Source organism: Muscardinus avellanarius (assembly GCF_963383645.1).
Source record: "Muscardinus avellanarius genome assembly, chromosome: 8".
Lineage (NCBI taxonomy): Eukaryota > Metazoa > Chordata > Mammalia > Rodentia > Gliridae > Muscardinus > Muscardinus avellanarius.
The window spans coordinates 98,048,510-98,066,563 of record NC_137794.1 but is presented as its reverse complement, the minus strand read 5'-3'; the positions used below and the strand labels follow the sequence as shown (position 1 = coordinate 98,066,563).

Sequence of the window (18,054 nt, the reverse complement as noted above, 5' to 3'; positions counted from 1 at the left end):
GATCCTCCTGTCTCAGCCTCCCAAGCACTGGGATTACAAGTGTGCGCCACCGTGCCTGGCTAAAATTTTTTTTTTAATGTTGAAACAAGGTCTTGCTAAGTTGCTGGGGGTCTTGCTAAGTTGCTAAGGCTGGCTTTGAACCTGCGATCCTCCTGTTTCAGCCTCCTTAGTACTGATATTGGAGGTGTGTACCACTTTTTCTGGCATAGTTTAAAATTTTAATTCACTAATTGCTATGTGTAATCTTTGTCTAATCAACAAAGGTCATTTCCTTGTTAGAGTCATGTCATAAACTGCATGTGATACCTCAACTAGTATAGGACTAGACACATAAGAAACTTTGAATAAGACTTGACTGGATTAAACTTCAGGTTATTGTGCTCCTATGACTGTACCAGTCTGCTAAGCCATAGCAACATACTATAGTCTGAGCAGCCTAAACAGTAGAAAGGTATTTTCTCACAGTTTTGCTGAGAACCCCATATTTGTGAGGCCTCTTCCTGGTGTGCAATGGCAGCCCTTCCTATGTTCTCACATGCCTTTCCTCTGATTGAGGAGGGAGAAGGGAGAGGAAGAGCAAGGGAGAGAGAGAGAGAGAGAGAGAGAGAGAGAGAGAGAGAGAGAGAGAGAGAGAGAGAGAGAGACAGACAGACATACATACATACATACATACTGTCTTTCTTGCTCTTGTACCCTTTTTGTAAGAATGCTGGTCCAATTGGACTAGGTCTCAACCCCTATTATCTCTTCTACCTTAATTATCTGCACAAAGGCACATTGTACACTAAGGTTTCATCATATGGATTGGGGGGCTAGTTTAATCCATAACAATGAGATTTTGAATGATTAGTACATCTCTTAAGGAAAGAGCTACTGCATTTTTTCCCTCCACCCAGGTTTTCTTTTTTCTATTGTTTTTCTTCAGTTTAGCTCATTTTACTTCTATTTTTTATCTGATTATGGAACTTTTCTCTTGTAATATTTTCTGCCCTGTTTGGTTTTATACGTGCTAAAAATTAAGTGTATTCTTAAAATTTTTAGCTGGAATGGTCAAGATTTCCTTAGGTGGGTTTCCTTTAGAGCTCTCTACCAGAGGCCTGTCTGCAAGTGAGTCCAAGGCTGATAAGCTTGATTAATTACTTCCCTTGTCTGCTTTTCTGCATACCTTAAGCTTATCTTTGAGAGGACCAACACATCACCCCAGGTGACCAACCATCTCAAGGACTTTTGTCAGTTTTTAATAGAATTTGAAGCATATGAGTGGCCTTAAATCTGATTATTACTAAAAGCAAATGAGACCAGACCCATTATGTATAGAGGTATAGCTTGTAATTTGATCAAGTAATTATCTTGGGCTATGTGGTTTTATTTTATGTTATTTTTGTGGTACAGGGTATTTAACCCAAAGGCATTCTTGAGATACACCTCCAGCCTTATTTTTATTTTTTAATTTGAAACAATAGCCAAGTTGCTATGGGTCTCTCTACATTGTTGAGGCTGGCTTTGAACCTGTGATCCTTCTGTCTCAGACTCCTAAGTATGCCATTATGCCTAGTCTGTGCAACTCATGCTATTTTTGTTTATGCTTTTTGGCCCATTGTAACTATACAGCATATTGTGTATAGAGCAGTAGAAATATACAAACATACAACTCTTAGAGCACATCCTTCTGAGCCCCCCATACATGAATTTGATTGGAATTGGTGATTTTGTATACATATGTAACATTATTTCAATTGATGCACTCTTAACATATTTGTTCCCCTTCTTCCCTTCCATAAAGTCCTTCAGTCACTCTGTTGAAGTCTCTGCTCTTCTACCTGATGCTACCTTTATTTCCAAATTTCTCCCTACCTTACACATATAAAGAAAAACATGTATCTACTCATTTTTGGGGGACTGGCCAATTTTGCAGAGCATAATATTCTTGAGTTCCATTCCTTTAAATGACATGATTTTGTTCTTCTTTATATAGGTGAGTAAAATTCCATTGTGTGCATATACCATAGTTGTGTGATCTATTCATTTTTTGATGGACTCCTAGGCTGGTTCCATAATTTGACTATTGTAAATTGGGCTGTTATGAAATGCCATAAAATATCAATCATCAATAATAAAAAGTTTTCTACTTTGAAACACAATCATAGACTTTTAAAAAAATTCCATGTATGTGAGAAATCAGGCAATACTTGTCTCTCTGTGCTTGATTTATTTCAATTAATATAGTGATCTCCAGTCCCATTCCATTGTGTATGTGTACCACAGTGTCTTTATTTATCAGTGGATGGACCCAGAGCTTGTTCATATCCCTTGACTCTTGTGAATAGAGCTACAGTGAGCATGGGAGTGCAGCTGTCTCTTCAACATGCTGATTTCATTTCCTTTAGATGTGTATCCAGTAATGGAGTTGCTGGATCATAAAGTTCAGTATCATATAGTTCCATATTTTCTTTTTGGGGAACCTGTTTTCCATAAAAGCTGTACTAATTTCCATTCCCACCAACAATGTAATAGGGTTCTCTTTTCTACATTCTCATCAACATTTGTAATCTTTAGTCTTTGAAATTAGCTTTTCTTACTGGGATTCGGTACTGTCTCATTGTGGTTTCTATTTTAATCTTCTGTGATTCATGAAGTTGAGTACTTTTTATGTACCTGTTGGCCATTTGTATGTCTTCATTTTGACAAATGTTGATTTAGATCTATTGCCCATTTTTTTTGACTGGGTTATTTTACTTTGCTATTAACATTTCTGAGTTACTTATATATTATGGGTACATCAGATGTATGTGTTGGACATATTTTCTCCCATTCTGTAGGTTGTCTCTGTACTGTTTCCTGAATTTATTGTGATTTCTTGGATTATATTTTTTTAGAAGTTACTTTAGCTTTAATTCTGTCATAACACTCTTAAATATATAAAACTCATTATTTAAATACAGGATTGTGACATAGGAACTGGGCTTTTTTCTTCTTATCTCTGTGAGTTAGTGTAGAACTTTCTTCATATCCCTAGGTAATCTTTGATTTGTAATTACCACTAGCCAAATTAAATTATTATTGCCATTAGGACAAAATATTCTTTACTTACACTTTACATTTAAGATTAGTTCAATCAAAATGATTGAGTAACTTAAATGAGATAAAAATCTTATAAGCAAAATATTCTATAAAAGTCTTATGATTTTCATATTAGATATCATTCTTATTCTTCTCAGTACTTTATTTCATTTTTTGTGTGCAGATTCTAAAAGCTGATAAAGAATTCTATACTTGAATATAATTAACCACAGTCTTTCTTCTTTCACTGTGTATGAAGATGGATTCAATCTCTGTTCCTACAGACTTCTGGATGCCTGTGTGGAAGGAGAGGTTTACATCCTCAAGGTCATTCTTGACATTATTTTTCTGATTTTGTGCAGCTCAGCAGATGTGTCTTCTTGTGGTACCATGTCACCTCGTTCAACATCAAGTCACTGTGGGCAAGGATTTCCATTTTTAAGCCTATTTTCGTGAATGGACCATCTGTTTTCTCTCCCCACTAGAATTCTGCATATAAATCTAATAGGTTATAATGAAGGTTGAGGAGGAGGAGAAGAGAGGAATATCACAAAAGTGTAAATAACTTCAAGTTAAATATTGAAATGCCTGGTCTCATGATCAGAGAGAGAGTTTTGACGATCCACGTTACCTTACGTGATTTGCTAACTGCATCTCCTCTTTCTTTTCTGCGGTCTCACCCTTTCTTCTCCTTTTTAATCTCCACATGCTTTTCCCCATCCTCTCCTTTCTTACTTGTACGTCAGTTCTCTGTCTAATTATGCAAGACAGTTTAGCTAACTCCATCTTCTCTTCAACCAAACGCAGCTATCATTCCCCTTTTATGTTTTACAGTTTACCAAAGTTCTCAGCTGGAATAGGCTTCGCCCTTTCAAAGAGGCAGTTGGTAAACAAAATTGTTTTCTGTGTTTTCTTTTTTTTTTATTGTCATTAGAACAAAATATCAAAATGCTGAAGAGTTTGTAATTCCTGTCCCATGTGTTTGCAACTTTATGCATCAACAGTTTCTGAGGTAGTAACAGATGGAGCATCATGAGAGAAATCAGACTTGGGGGAATTAATAGCTAAAATGAGAGATTAATGTGTTAGGTTCAGAACTTGTATTCATATGCTAGAAATAAAAACTGTGAAGTAATTAAACTCCAAAGAGATATATTCAAATAAAATAACATGAATGATAATTAGACATTTTATTTTGCTTAAGAAGACTACATTTCCAATAGATATTACTTAGCCAATAGAATTTCAAAACGTATGACTTTATGAAAATAAACTTATTTTACCCTGAACATACAAACTTACTGAGCTATTTAAAACAATAAATTAGTTCTGAGTTTTTAAAGTCAAGGCTTTTCACTTTTGTGGCTGTAGAGTGTCAGAAACAGGTCTCTTAACTCTTTCATATCTGCCAACTTAGTTTTTACAACTTGTTTTGATGAACAACAACAAAAAATTCCTTTTACATCGCCAAATCTGTTCTAGGGAAGTAGGTGTTTAAAGAAAGTAAAATCCTTTCCTGCCTTTTAAAAACCAATAATATGAATTGGTTTATCTAACCTTAGTGAAGTGCTTACATGTTTATTTAAATAAGTGATAATAACTAACAATGGTTAGGTACAATCTGGACAGGTAATTCATTCCCCTCTTACCACTCTTGCTAAAAATTTACTTTTTAAAATTACCCATTGTCACAGGATATCCAAATGACTCAAGTACATTTTTAGACATAAATGATTACTGTATAAATAAACAGTGTCCTCTTAGACCAGACCTTTGGGACAGAAGATGAATTGGAAACCTAAACCCTTTCCAGTCTGTTGTCAGGGAGATGAAAATCAAAACTACACTGAGATTCCCTCTAATCCCAATCAGGATGGCAATTCTGAAGAAGTCCAATAGCAATAAATATTGGCGAGGCTATGGGGATATAGGAGCTCTTGTACACTGTTGGTGGGATTGCAAACTAGTTTAGCCACTATGGAGATTAGTGTGAAGATTCCATAGAAATTGGGGAAAGGATTTACCACATGGTCTGGCCACACCACTACTGGGTATCTTTACAAAGGGCTTGAAATCAAAGAACTCAGTAATATATGCATACTCATGTTCATAGCAGCACAATTCACAATAGCGAAATTTGGAACCAACCTAGGTCTCCATCAACAGATGACTGGATTACAAAACTATGGGTAATATACACAATGGAATTCTACTCAGCAAAAGAAAAATAAAATTATATAATTTGCAAGAAAATGGAAGTACCTGGAGAACAGTATGTTAAGTGAGATTAGCCAATCACAAAGCGTAAAGGTCATTTGTTTTCTTCAATATGGCAGGATAGGGAGTAATTGGGATACAGTAGAGACTCTAAATAATAGAGGAGCAATCTCAGTGGAGCCAGGGAGGAGATACAAGGTGGAGGGGGAAGAAGACTGAGGTTAATTAATGGGAAGACTACCATAGACTATGTGTATACATGTGAATATATCGTGTTGCCCTTTTATAGTGATATACACTTTCCTTCTCTTTAATTTTTGACAACTGCCAAATTGTTCATAAATATATTTTCAAAATAGAAGTCTGGTCATATCACTTGCCTATTTATATCTTTCATAATTTTAAAATCACTTTATGGTAATGCTTAAGTTTTAATGTGGCCTAACACAGTACCTGTTTTAATAAATATTTAGAGATGAATAAACTTACATAGTTGACAGTATTTGCTATTAAAATAGTATCAGTATTCACATTTATTTCTGTATATATCTTTACCATTGTTAGTATTTCCATTGGATATACTTGTAGAAGTGGCGTTGCTAACATAATTTGGCTCTCTATTAAATATAGAGTATTGGAGAGGTGATGTAATATCTTGTAGCCATCAAGATAAAAAAAAGTCAAGAGAATAAAGAGGAGTCTGATCTAGGAAAGTCATTAATGATTTATTAAGGAAATCATCCTACACCTTATACCTGATGGAAGGAAGTTATACTTCAGAGAATAAATCTATAATGTAAAGGTTTTTTCCTTATATTTTATGTGATATAACTTTAGATTAAATATTTTTGCAAGACAGATCATGTAGCAAATGAGTTGAAAATTTATATTTATAGTAAATGTGACTTATTCCTATAAATCACACTTATATTTTGCTTCTATGTTTTTATTACAGTGTAATAATTATAGTACAGTTAGTATATAGGAAGTTAGTATATAGGAAGGGTTCAAAATGGGATGGCCACATAAGAAGTTTTAGTAAAATTAATATATGAATTATAGGTTTATAGTAATCATAGGTCCCTAGGGTCTTATACTATTTGCAATGCTATAATAAAATACCATAGATAGAATGGCTTATAAACAACATAAGTTTATTCCTCATAGTTGTGGAGGTGAGAAAGTCCCAGCTCAAGGCCGCAGCAGATTGAGTGGCTGATGAGGGCCCACTGTGGCCCACAGATGGCATCTGGTTGTGTCCTCACATGGCAGAAGGGAGAGAGGAGTCTCTCCTGGGCCTTTTATAGCCACACTTACCCCATTCCTGAGGACTCTGCCCCATGTCCTAATCATCTCTGGAAGGCCCTACTTCCTAATATTGTCACCTTGGGGATTCTGATGTCAGCGGATGGATTTGGGAGGAACACAAACATTCAGACAACAGTCCCTGATGTAGTCATAATTATTATTGTTACAAGGCAGAATCACAGAGTAGGCAAGTAATGTTTTCACATACTTGCTCTTCTGCGAGTGTCTCCTTTGCTCCATTGCCCTAGAAGGAAGATGGCGTGTTTGTGGGGGTGATATAGGCAGAGAGTAGCATGAAAATATCAGGTCTTTAAAGGGAGGGAACTAGTAGCACCAGGGAGCTACTCAAGGGCTGCACTGGGGAAGCTAATTTCTGTGAGACTTAGTTTTCTCATCTATAAAAATAATAACCCATGTTTTACATGCATATTCTATCAGAAGATAATTTTAAAATTGTTTATTAGCATATTTACTTATACTCATGCATTTATTATTTGAGCTGTCACTAAGATTAAGATACTTTATGACTAGTGTAGTCATACATTTGCATACCTGAAAGATGCAGTGAGGTAATACAGGGGCCTTATTGGCTTTAAAAACACTTTTCAGCAGGTTATCCAGAAGCAAAACGCTTCCCAGTGGGTTATTAGGTCACTGAGATGTACCACAAAGTTCTTGGGGTTAATACTTATCTCTTTTTAAACTCGTGTACTCAAGTGAACACAGAACCCTGAGGTTTTCACAAGTAACTCTTGCAGATTCCTGCTGCTCTTTCATTCGCATCTCTTAGTAGATTAAGCAACATTATGTTCATTTTCATCTCACTAATTATTTCCCGTCAGCCACTTGGAGGCTGTGCAAGCAAAATGCTGATCTAATTGCTCTGTTTGTCGTTTCTTGTCATTCCAGGCAATGGGCCTCATCATGACCGTTGCTGTACTTATGATGAAAGCAACGTGGTGGACGGTGTTTATTGTCTCCCGATAGGACACTGGATTGAGGCCTCTGGGCACACCAATGAGATGAAACACACCACAGACTTCTATTTTAATATTGCGGGCCACCAAGCCATGCATTACTCAAGGTAAAAATAGCACCATGTTTATAAGCATGAAAGTAGGACAAGAGGTAGCATTAGGACAATGGAAGTATTTATTGTGCCCAGAGCTGCAGTGTCCCCTCTGAAGGAGTCTACAGCCCAATAGTGCTTGGAAAAGGCACATTACAGTGAATTACTCTGTGCTTTTGGCTCAAAATTGTAAAAGGTTATTTTTATACAACTTTTTAATTAGATACATATGCTGATACTAGCATATTTTGACAGGATAGTGGTTAACCAATTTCTGTTTTGACAGAGTAGACTATCAGTATGAACTACATTATGATGTGAAACTATAAAAATAGAAACATAAAAAATTAAAACAAAATAAAAAAAATCCTATCTGGACATGGTGGTGTAGGTCTATAATCCCAGTACTTGGGAGGTAGAGACAGCAAATTGTGAGTTTAAGCCAGCCTCAATAACTTAGTGAAATTCTCAGCTACTTAGCAAGACCCTGTTTTCAAATAAAATACAAAACAGGGCTGTGGGTATAACTCAGAGGTAGAATCCTCAGAACTACAAAATAAATAACCAAATAAATATAATAAAAAGGACTGGGGTGTAGCTTGAAGACAGAATACTCTTGGGTTCAATCCCTACTGCCAAAAAAAAGAGACACTAAAATATCCTAGATCAATATTTGTATCTTTTATGTTACTAAGCAACAGTGAAATAAAAATTGGTGTATTCTTATAAAAGTGGATTTCAATAAATATTCATGAAAACCAAGACATTAAACTAGATTGGATGTGATTATTTGCTTTATTATTTATTAATATTTTAATATACTTATTCATTCAATTATTATTATTATTTCCTGATGTATGCCATAATAAAAATTCAAGCATGGTAGAAGCTTCTAATGGAAAACAAGGCTCATTACCCTTTCCTCCATTTCTGCTCATCAGAAGTGATTATTCTTAACCACTTCATGGCTAACTTTTCTGGAATCTTAAGTAAGATGCATATACTTTATTTGTTAATGTACCAATTTTAAAATAGCTACTGACTCCCCTCTATTACATATGAGAAGTTTACCTCTCTTATATATTCTCTCTCCCTGCTCTAATCTCTACCAGGCATACTTTAAAAAGTCTTTTGTTAATTATTGTCGTAAAACTTCAACTTTGTGACCCATCATATTTTGGCATTGCCTTGTGATTTCCTATTTTTTAAGAGTGAAGGTTTTTTTTTTTACCTTGCTATTTTCTTCTCTATATACTTGCAACTACTGCTAATTTTCATTACATTTACCTTTTTAAATTTTGAAGTTTTATAGAGTTTACATTTAATTGAGTAAATATAAATGTTACTCATGCATGATGATTTGAAATTTATTTATTTATTTATTTATTTATTTATTTATTTATTTATTTATTTATTTATTTTTGTGGTACTGGGGTTCCTGGAAGCCCTTCTACCTCCGGGCTACACTCCCAGACCAATTTTTTTTTTTTTTCAAACAGGGTCTCTTAAGCCAGTGTGGCTGGCTTCGAACCTGCGCGATCCTCCTGCGATCCTCCCGTCTCCGCCTCCCAAGCGCGGGGATTACAAGCGTGCGCCACCACGCCCGGCGCGAAGATTTCAAATTTAAAGCCAATGCCCAACATTTAAAATATGATATAAGCTAGGCATGGTGGTGCACGCTTGTAATTCCAGATTTGGGAGGCTGAGACAGGAGGATCATGGTTCATAGCCAGCCTCAGCTACTACTTAGTGAAGCCGTTTGCAACTCAGTGAGACCCTGTTTCAAATAAAGAATAAAAAAAATGGCAGGGGTATAGCTTGGAGGTAAAATGCTCCTGGGTTCCATCACCAGTCCTGAAATAAATAAGATGCAAATATTATTTATTGTAGAACATGATGTTTATACCATAGGCAAGGAGATACATCCTCATATTCATTAAAAATACACTGTTTTGAATGGGAGGTATACAAACAGTGTGAGAAGAAAGAGAAAATTAAGCTTCATCATAGTGTTAGGGAGTTCATATTCTTCCCCAACACACCTTTCTTACAAACTCACGTTTGATGTTAGCCTTGCCAATGGAGTGCATGGGCATGTGAGGAAGATGGGAGTTAAACATGACTCATGGTTTGATGGTCTGAGCAAATGAATTAATGGTGTTGCTGCTTACTGACATGTGAGCAGGCTAAGTGGGGATTGGGACAGCATTTTATTTTACTGATATATTTGTTATGTCTGTTAGATGAGAGAAATCAAATCAGTTTGATGCCAGGAATTTGGGGGAGAAGTTGGAAATGGAGATATAAACTGGGAGCTTTTAATAGATAGATGACATTCAAAGTGATGAATCTACATGAGATCATTTAGCACGTGAGTGAAATATCGAAGAGAAAGAGAAGTAGCAAAATACTGAGCCGCTGGGTCCACACGATTTACAAGTCAAGTAACAATCAAAGATGCAGAGAGAAGAGTGGGAAGGAGCTACCTGTTGATCTGTAATGAAGATTTTTATGAGTTATTTTTCATTTGTCCTGAATCTCATTTACTGAACCCTTTTATCTGAAGAGTTATATTTTGGGCTCTAGAAAGATCTACCATGATTTGTTGTTGTTGTTTTTTTCTTTGTCATTAAAAATATTTCTTAGTTGGATGTTGGACTTGTTGGGTTTATATAATATTCTTAACTTTTTCTTATTTTTTTGCCTGTTGGTATTATTATTTTACACTTTGGGAGATGTTTTCATTTTTACCAACTAAAGTACTGTATTTTTAAATATTGGCAGTTTAAATTCTTGATTTTCATAGACTCTTGTCATTGCCTTTTGATATGTTACTTTGTTCTAGTTGATGAATGGGTATATTCATAAATATTTCTTAGAATCTTTGTGAGAATTCTTTTAAAGGCCTTTTCTCTTATTGGAACTCTGGTTTCTTTCTGAATCAGTTGTTTTCTTACATATTTAGACCTTTCTCTCTTTTTTTGATGTTCGTTTATAAGTAACTGGGGTTTCTTAGCTGTTCATATCTTTTATATGAAAAGCTAGATTGACAACTACATGTGGCTGGCATGAGTTTCCTCTGCCTTTATTGGTGTCTATATTCCTCTGAGAGTGTTGGCTGCAAGCTGAGGGAACATTGTCTGGTCTCATCTCCCTCCACTGACCAGGAGCAGATAATGCCTGGGCACTCCTTCCTTACTCTAAAGGAAAAAGTAAGGAAGGAGGGCCTGTTGGAGGATACACTTTTACCCTGAGGGCCTTTTCTCCTCCAACTAGATATTTCAATTTTTAAAAGAGACTTATTGTCAGTTTCACATATAGTTATAAATGCTTCAGGTGAAGTGATAAGGAATCATAATTCATGTAGTCAACTGTGCAAGAAAGCTTGTGTTTCCCTATTTAAAAAAACCTTAGTTTTACATTTAAATTTCATTCTACTGAATTCTCAGATAATTAAGACCTGTTGTTTTGTGCAATAACATGAAAATTGTATCTATATACCAATACATGATAAGTAATACTTATGTAGGCATCCCTCTTTATATGTGGATTTTGCATATTTGTTTTATGTGTCTATGGGGGTGCTGGGGATTGAATCCAGGGACATTACACCCCGAGCCATACCTCCAGTCCTTTTATTTTTGGAAGCAGGGTCTTGCTAAGTTGCTGAGGGCATTGCTAAGTTTCTGAGGTTGATCTCCAACTTGCGATCCTCTTGTCTCAGAATTTTAAGTACCGAGATTGCAGGCATGCTCCACCTTGCCTGGCTGGTTTTGAATATTTGGGTTAGAACAACTGTGGATTAAAAATATTTGGAAAAAATTAGTCTGTACTGAACATACATAGACTTTATTCTATTATTCCCTAAATAAGATGGTATAACAACTCTTTTCACAGCATTTATATTGTGTTTTGTATTATAAGTAATCTAGACATGATGTAAAGTATACTAGAAGATATGCACAGGTTACATGCAAATACTACACAATTCTACATAAAGGACTTGATAATCTGCAAATTTTTATACCTGATGTGGATCCTGGAATGAATCCTCCACAGATACAAAGGAATGAGTCTGTATGTATTTATACCTGGGATGTAACACACACACACACACACACACACACACACACACACACACCCCTATATACACATATGAATGAGATAAGATTGCAAACTAATCATTTTAGTCTTCATGAGTATTCTTGGTTCCTATATAGTGGAAATACTGGGAATTAGATAAATACCAATTCTTTTCAGTGAAACTGAAGCCGTGTCTTTACTTTTAGAGTTCTATCTATTACCTTTTCCTGTTTCTCAACTACCCACATAGAAATCAATTGTGTAAGATTTTTTTTCTTTTTCTGGCACTGGGAATTAAACCCAGGGGCACTCTACGTCCACGCCACATCCCAAGACCTTTTTGGTTTTTAGTTTGAAACAGGGTATTTCTAGGTTGCTGAAACTCTCACTAAGTTGCTAAAGCTGGTCTTGAACCTGTGATCTTTCTGTCTCAGCCTCAACTACTAGGATTATAGGTGTATACTACTATGCTAGACTTGAGATTATTTTTATTTTTTAAATTTTTTTGGTTTTTTATTTAATTTATTCTGTGCAGTTTAAAGTGAAAATTAAAACATACAAACCACAGATATAGTACTGACCAATTTTTTTAAAAAAAGCACTGAATGATCATTAGTGAATATTTGAGATGATTTTTAAAACTACAGATTTTGGGGTCCTCTAAGTCTTAGGAATCTTATTTTTCAACATATTTATGTGATTCTTATACATGCATATGTTTGAGAGCTACTGTAATTAGTTCAATATTGATAGTAGTTTATTTATATATACATATATGTACATACATATATGTGTGTATATATATATATATATATATATATATATATATATATATATATTTGGGGTACTGGGGCTTGAACCCAGGGGCATTATACTTCCAAGCTATATTTTTTATTTGATACCAGGTCTTACTGAATAGCAATGGGCCTCAATAAATAGCTTAGACTGGCAGTGAACTGTGACCCTCCTGTCTCAGCCTCCCAAATGCTGGGATTACAAGTGCGTGCTACCATGCCTGTTTTGACAGTAGTTTAAAATGAAGAAGCAATATTTGTTTGTACTTTCTGTCATTTTATTCAAACTTCCCTAAAATATTTCACTTACCCTCATTTGAAATGGACAAAAATACTCATTCTATTTGAAAGATAAGAGTTGAGAAGAAAGACATTCATATATTTTATTATTAGCTTAAAAGAACGTTATACTTAATTGCTCTCTGCTTGCCATGTTCACCTGTCTATAATGTATAAATTTATCATAGCTCCTGAAAGAAGTATATATGTGATAGGTTGTATGTTTGAATATATGTAATAATAGAGATATCAAAATTCACCTACATATTTGTAATTACAAACTATCACTGATTGGTATGAATATAGGAAGGTAATTATATCTTTTATGGTTAGGACAAATCATACGGAATTGAATTGTCAGTATCCTTCAAAATGGTAAGCCTTGCAAGAATACAAATGTCTAATGGTTTAAAATTATATATGTCAAATACAACTGAGCATATGTAAATTTATTCAGTCCGTAAGAATTGTGTAGATTACTCTGTGTAGCCGGTGTTGAGTACTGGACAAAGACTGAGAGGCAGTGATTCCTGCTCACCAGAAATCATGCCCCCTTGGAAGACAAGCATATAAACAGCTGCGACACAATGAACGAATTGCCATAAAGAAGTGTGATCTTCAGGGGAACAAGGGGACAGATGTCTTAAGTTCAAGGAAATCTTGATAAAAATGTAGAATTTGAACAGAAATCTGAGGGATTTTTTTCCCCTGCATAACATTTAGAAAAGAGATATATAGATTAGGAGAATACTGCAAATATACACAGGTTTGAGAAAGCAATATTAATCAAATAATTCTCGCAAACTCAGATATTTTAAGGGTAAAAAGAGGTATTTTTAATACTTAGCTTGGATGATAGGTATAGAATTGAACAGTACCAAGCAAACTAAGATAGTCTAGAAAACATGTCATTTAGAGGACATTTTGCTACCTCTTAATATTCAGATTCAGAGATTTTTATATTCAGTGTACACTTTCATATTCAAGATACACATTCACAAGAATGAATTTGTACTAAAGACACAGATAACTAAGTTAATGAGACTTAGTGGTAAAGGACTATAAATTCTATTTTATGAAAAGGTTATTGTCAATTTCAGAGACCTAAATTAAACTTAATGAACATCACACTTTAGATTCTTTAAAAATTTTACAATTTAGAAAATATAAAAGTATGCTTATAAGTTATAGCCCCTTTGGTATACAAAAACAAGATATACAGTAATTTTCAAAGTTGAAAGTTACTTTAAATATCAAACAATACTTTTGTACATTTAAATATACTGTTTTATCTGATGTATTTTCCAAAATGAATGAAATTAATTACTTTGGAGAGAGTAAGGAACTTGGGTTCTAGCTCGGATCTGTCATTCGTTCCCGGGTAATCTTGGGACAATCCTGTGATACACAGGTCTGGAAATTTGAGTTTCCTAATTTGCAAAGTGAACTGTTTGAGCTAGATGACGATGAAAGGCAGTTCTGGAAATGAAGAAAGGTTAATGCTAATTTCAAAAGCTAAGGCTTTTGTGACATTTGCCGGCATGTTACATTGACCTAAAAATGACTATGTTCTGTATCAGCTTTCTGGTTTCAGATCCAGGAACCAAATTCTTGTATCTAGTGCTGCCTGCCTCTAGGTGCCAAGTTTCTTCATCTTTGTAGTCCAGGATTTACTTTTGGTTTAATTCTAGGAATCTATGTTTGGAAATACATAGATTTTCTATCCAGTATATAATAATATTTAATTATGTTTGTATAAACTTCTTATATCTTACATTATTCATATTTGTAACTGGATTTTGACAAGAATCTTCGTTCAGAATACATAGAAAATAGTCAAAAAATTCTGCTTGTAACAAGATCTGATTCCACTGTTCTCATTTTCTAGTTCAAAATGAAGACATGATTGGCCAAAAGAACCCACTTTCAGTTGGCATTTACATCTAATTGAATTTGAAATTCTTGTAAACTTCAAAACCAAGATTATAATTATCCATGCTTATAGGAAAGCAAAACAGTTACACTCTTCTTTGTTGCTGAGTTCTGATCAAGCTATGATTTCTGTTGAGTATGAACTGGTTGTGTGAGAGTCCTGTAAGAGTTCCTTTTTCCTGTTAATAATGCTGTTAATATTTTTATATGGTCAACTTAATTGATGGATGTCCTTTTCCTTCTTATGATTTAAAGATATGTTTTAAACTGTTTTAATCAGCTCTCCCATTGCTGTGACCAAAACACTCAACAAGAACACACCAGAAGAGGAAAGGTTTATTGGAACTCAGGGTTTCAGTCTGTAGGGCGGGCTCCAAGGCAGAAACCATGGTGGTAGCAGGGTGTGTGGCCTGTGTGATTCTCACCTGGTGGTGGGTGGAAGGAGGGAGAGGAAGGGGGTTGAAGGAGAGGGTGGGAAGGGGCAAAGGGGGGATGGAGGGGGAGAGAGAGAGAGAGAGAGAGAGAGAGAGAGAGAGAGAGAGAGAGAGAGAGAGAGAGAGAGAAAGAAAGGGGCCTGGGAATATACAGAGTTCCCACACCCCCAATGACCTTCTTCCTCCAGACACACTCTACCTCTGGACCTGCCTGCACTGGGGCTATGCTTTTCAAATGTGGGCTTTTGGGTGACATTTTTAATCCAAACTATAACATATGCAAACCCTATTTAAATATTTAAAGCAAAATATAATTTTATGATATATATATATAATTATATTGGGATGAGTTTTACCCTCTTAATTTTGAGACACAAACAGATTCACTTAGGAAAGCAGATATGCATTCAGGGAAGAATGTAAGTTATCTCATGAGAGGGATGTCTTGGGTAGGGAAGCAATCAATATGTATTCAAGGGAGAATGCAGAGAGAGAGAGAGAGAGAGAGAGAGAGAGAGAGAGAGAGAGAGAGAGAGAGAGAGAGAGAGAGGATGATTAATTTTCAACATCATATCAAAGGAAACATATTAGTGATAGATATTATCCTAATGGTAATATGGCCTAATGCAAACATTGCCTCTTAGTTCTTGTTTCTTAGGATGTCTGTTAAAGTATGTGAAGAAATCAGTTTTTGTTGATAGAGCTTTGTGAAACCAGGACAGTTATAAAGGAAGCAGCTGGATTCTATGCTGCCTTGTATATTTTCAACAGCATTGTTATTTAAATCATGATTGAAATGTGTTGATCACTGGTGAATGAACGGGAGATTGGATAGAGTTTGTGTCCGCTCTCAGACTATGTCATAGGAATGACAGTAAGAAAGAGGGGCTATTTTATCATATAAATTAAGGAGATCAGACTCATAAGTCATATGGGTAAATATGGCAATATTTCTATAAAATATGGAATTTTACTACAAAAGAGAGCAGAGAGATGAGGGCATGTGGGGTAGGAAAAGTAATTTATAAAATGATAGCTATTTCAGACTTTCTGTATTAATGAAAATGGTTGCATAGAATAAGAAAAATAATGATGAAGAGAAAGAACTGCAGGTGCCAAATTTAGCAAGAGTGAACGAAATCCAGGAGGACACATGGCTCATCTAAGGGAATGAAGAGAGGTGGGGCGGCTGGGCGTGGACGCAACAGGCCCCCATGGCAGTGAGAGTGTGGAATAGGAAGCAAGCCTCAGATAAGAGCGAGAGGAGAGTTTTAGGTTTGCGTGAGATGTATAGACGGGGTGACTAATGGAATGCAAATGTACTGACCCATGAATTTTCATTTTTACAGACTTCCCCAATTCCAATATCTGTAGCTGTGACAACCAAATGAGATGAATACTGAAGATGGACTGATTATTTTTGACAAGCTCAGAGAGCCTTTTTCTAGAGTTTTCTGTGTGATTTAGGCAGATCATAGGGAAGTCTAAATAACATGCTAAAATGGGGTCATAGATGGTTGGGTATTTTATATCCTATTTTTCAGAGCTAGAATTATATATTATAACAACAATTATCTTTTTTTTAGAGTCAGTGAACATATCAGAGAATGTTTTCTATCTTGTTTTCAGGGGGCTGGTATATATATTTAAGTTATTTTGCCAAAAATTGATTATAACTGTTCAAGTTTCTAAAAATGACCAATTTCTTAGATTCTAGTTTCCTCTTCAATTAAACAGAATGGAAGGATTATCAAACTTAAGGAGGAGAAGTCAATTTTTAAAAAGTCATCAAAATGCATGTGTTATTTCCTGTATGTGAGAATCAATTTTTGATTATTTCTGAATCATAAAGGCCTTATTATGACTTTTCTTTTTTTAGTGTATAGTACTGGAAATTGAATCCAGGGGCATTCTACCTCTGAGCTATACCCCTAGACCTTTTATATTTATATTTTAACTTCTTTTTTTCAGTTTGCTATTTTGCTGTAAATCTCACGAAATTCCTATCTCAGCCTTCCAGATACTGGGATTATAGGTGTGTGCCACCACACCTGGTTGTTATAAATTTTCTATTCTAGACTTTTCTATCTTTCATTTTATTTTTAATTTTTTTGGTGGTACTGGGGTTCCTGGAAGCCCTTCTACTTCTGGGCCAGACCCATTTTTATATTTTTATTGGAAACAGGGTCTCTTAAGCCAGCACAGCTGGGTTTGAACCTGCGCGATCCTCCTGTCTTTGCCTCTCAAGCGCAGGGATTACAAGTGTGCACCACCACGGCCTGCTAAGACTTTTCTTTCTTTAGAAAAACAAAATCTTTTGGGTGTATTCATTTCGAGTCACCCCTCCATGCCAGTCTGGTAAGGAGCTGTATTTCTATTTTCTGTATTTCTATCTTTCTAATGAATTTCTTTAAATCTTCCAAAAAGAGAAAAGAAAAGCAAAATCTTGTGTGTGTGTGTGTGTGTGTGTGTGTGTGTGTCTGTGTCTGTGTGTGTGTGTGTGTGTGTGTGTGTGTGTGTGTGTGTGTCTAAGGATTGAACCCAGGGCATTCTGCCTCCAACCTACATCCCCAGCCCTATTTATTTTTTTATTTTTTTATTTTGAAACAGGGTCTCACTGAGTTGCAGAGGGCCTCACTAAGTAGCTGAGGCTGTCCACAAACCGCGATCCTCTTGTCTCAGCCTCCCAAATGCTGGGATTACAAGCGTGCACCATCACGCCCAGCTCTCCCCAGCCCTATTTTATTTTTATTTTGAGGCAAGTCTCACTAGGTTGATGAAAGTCTCACTATTTGCTGAAGTTGTCCTTGAACCTGTGATCCCATCCTTGTCTCAGCCTCCCAAGTACTGTGATTACAAGTATGTGTCCCCGTGCCCT

General features: G+C 35.5%; 1 protein-coding gene across 2 annotated transcripts in view; it reads left to right on the top strand.

Annotated features, from left to right (window-relative positions):
* Nucleotides 1-18,054, top strand: part of EPM2A (EPM2A glucan phosphatase, laforin) — a gene marked incomplete at both ends in the record, with an annotated part of 99,941 nt that overhangs the window by 43,954 nt on the left and 37,933 nt on the right. For both annotated transcript variants that reach the window (XM_080699827.1, XM_080699828.1), the window contains one exon: nucleotides 7,495-7,669. In XM_080699827.1, the coding sequence (XP_080555953.1) occupies nucleotides 7,495-7,669 (175 nt within the window). The remainder of the gene's footprint in view (nucleotides 1-7,494; nucleotides 7,670-18,054) is intronic.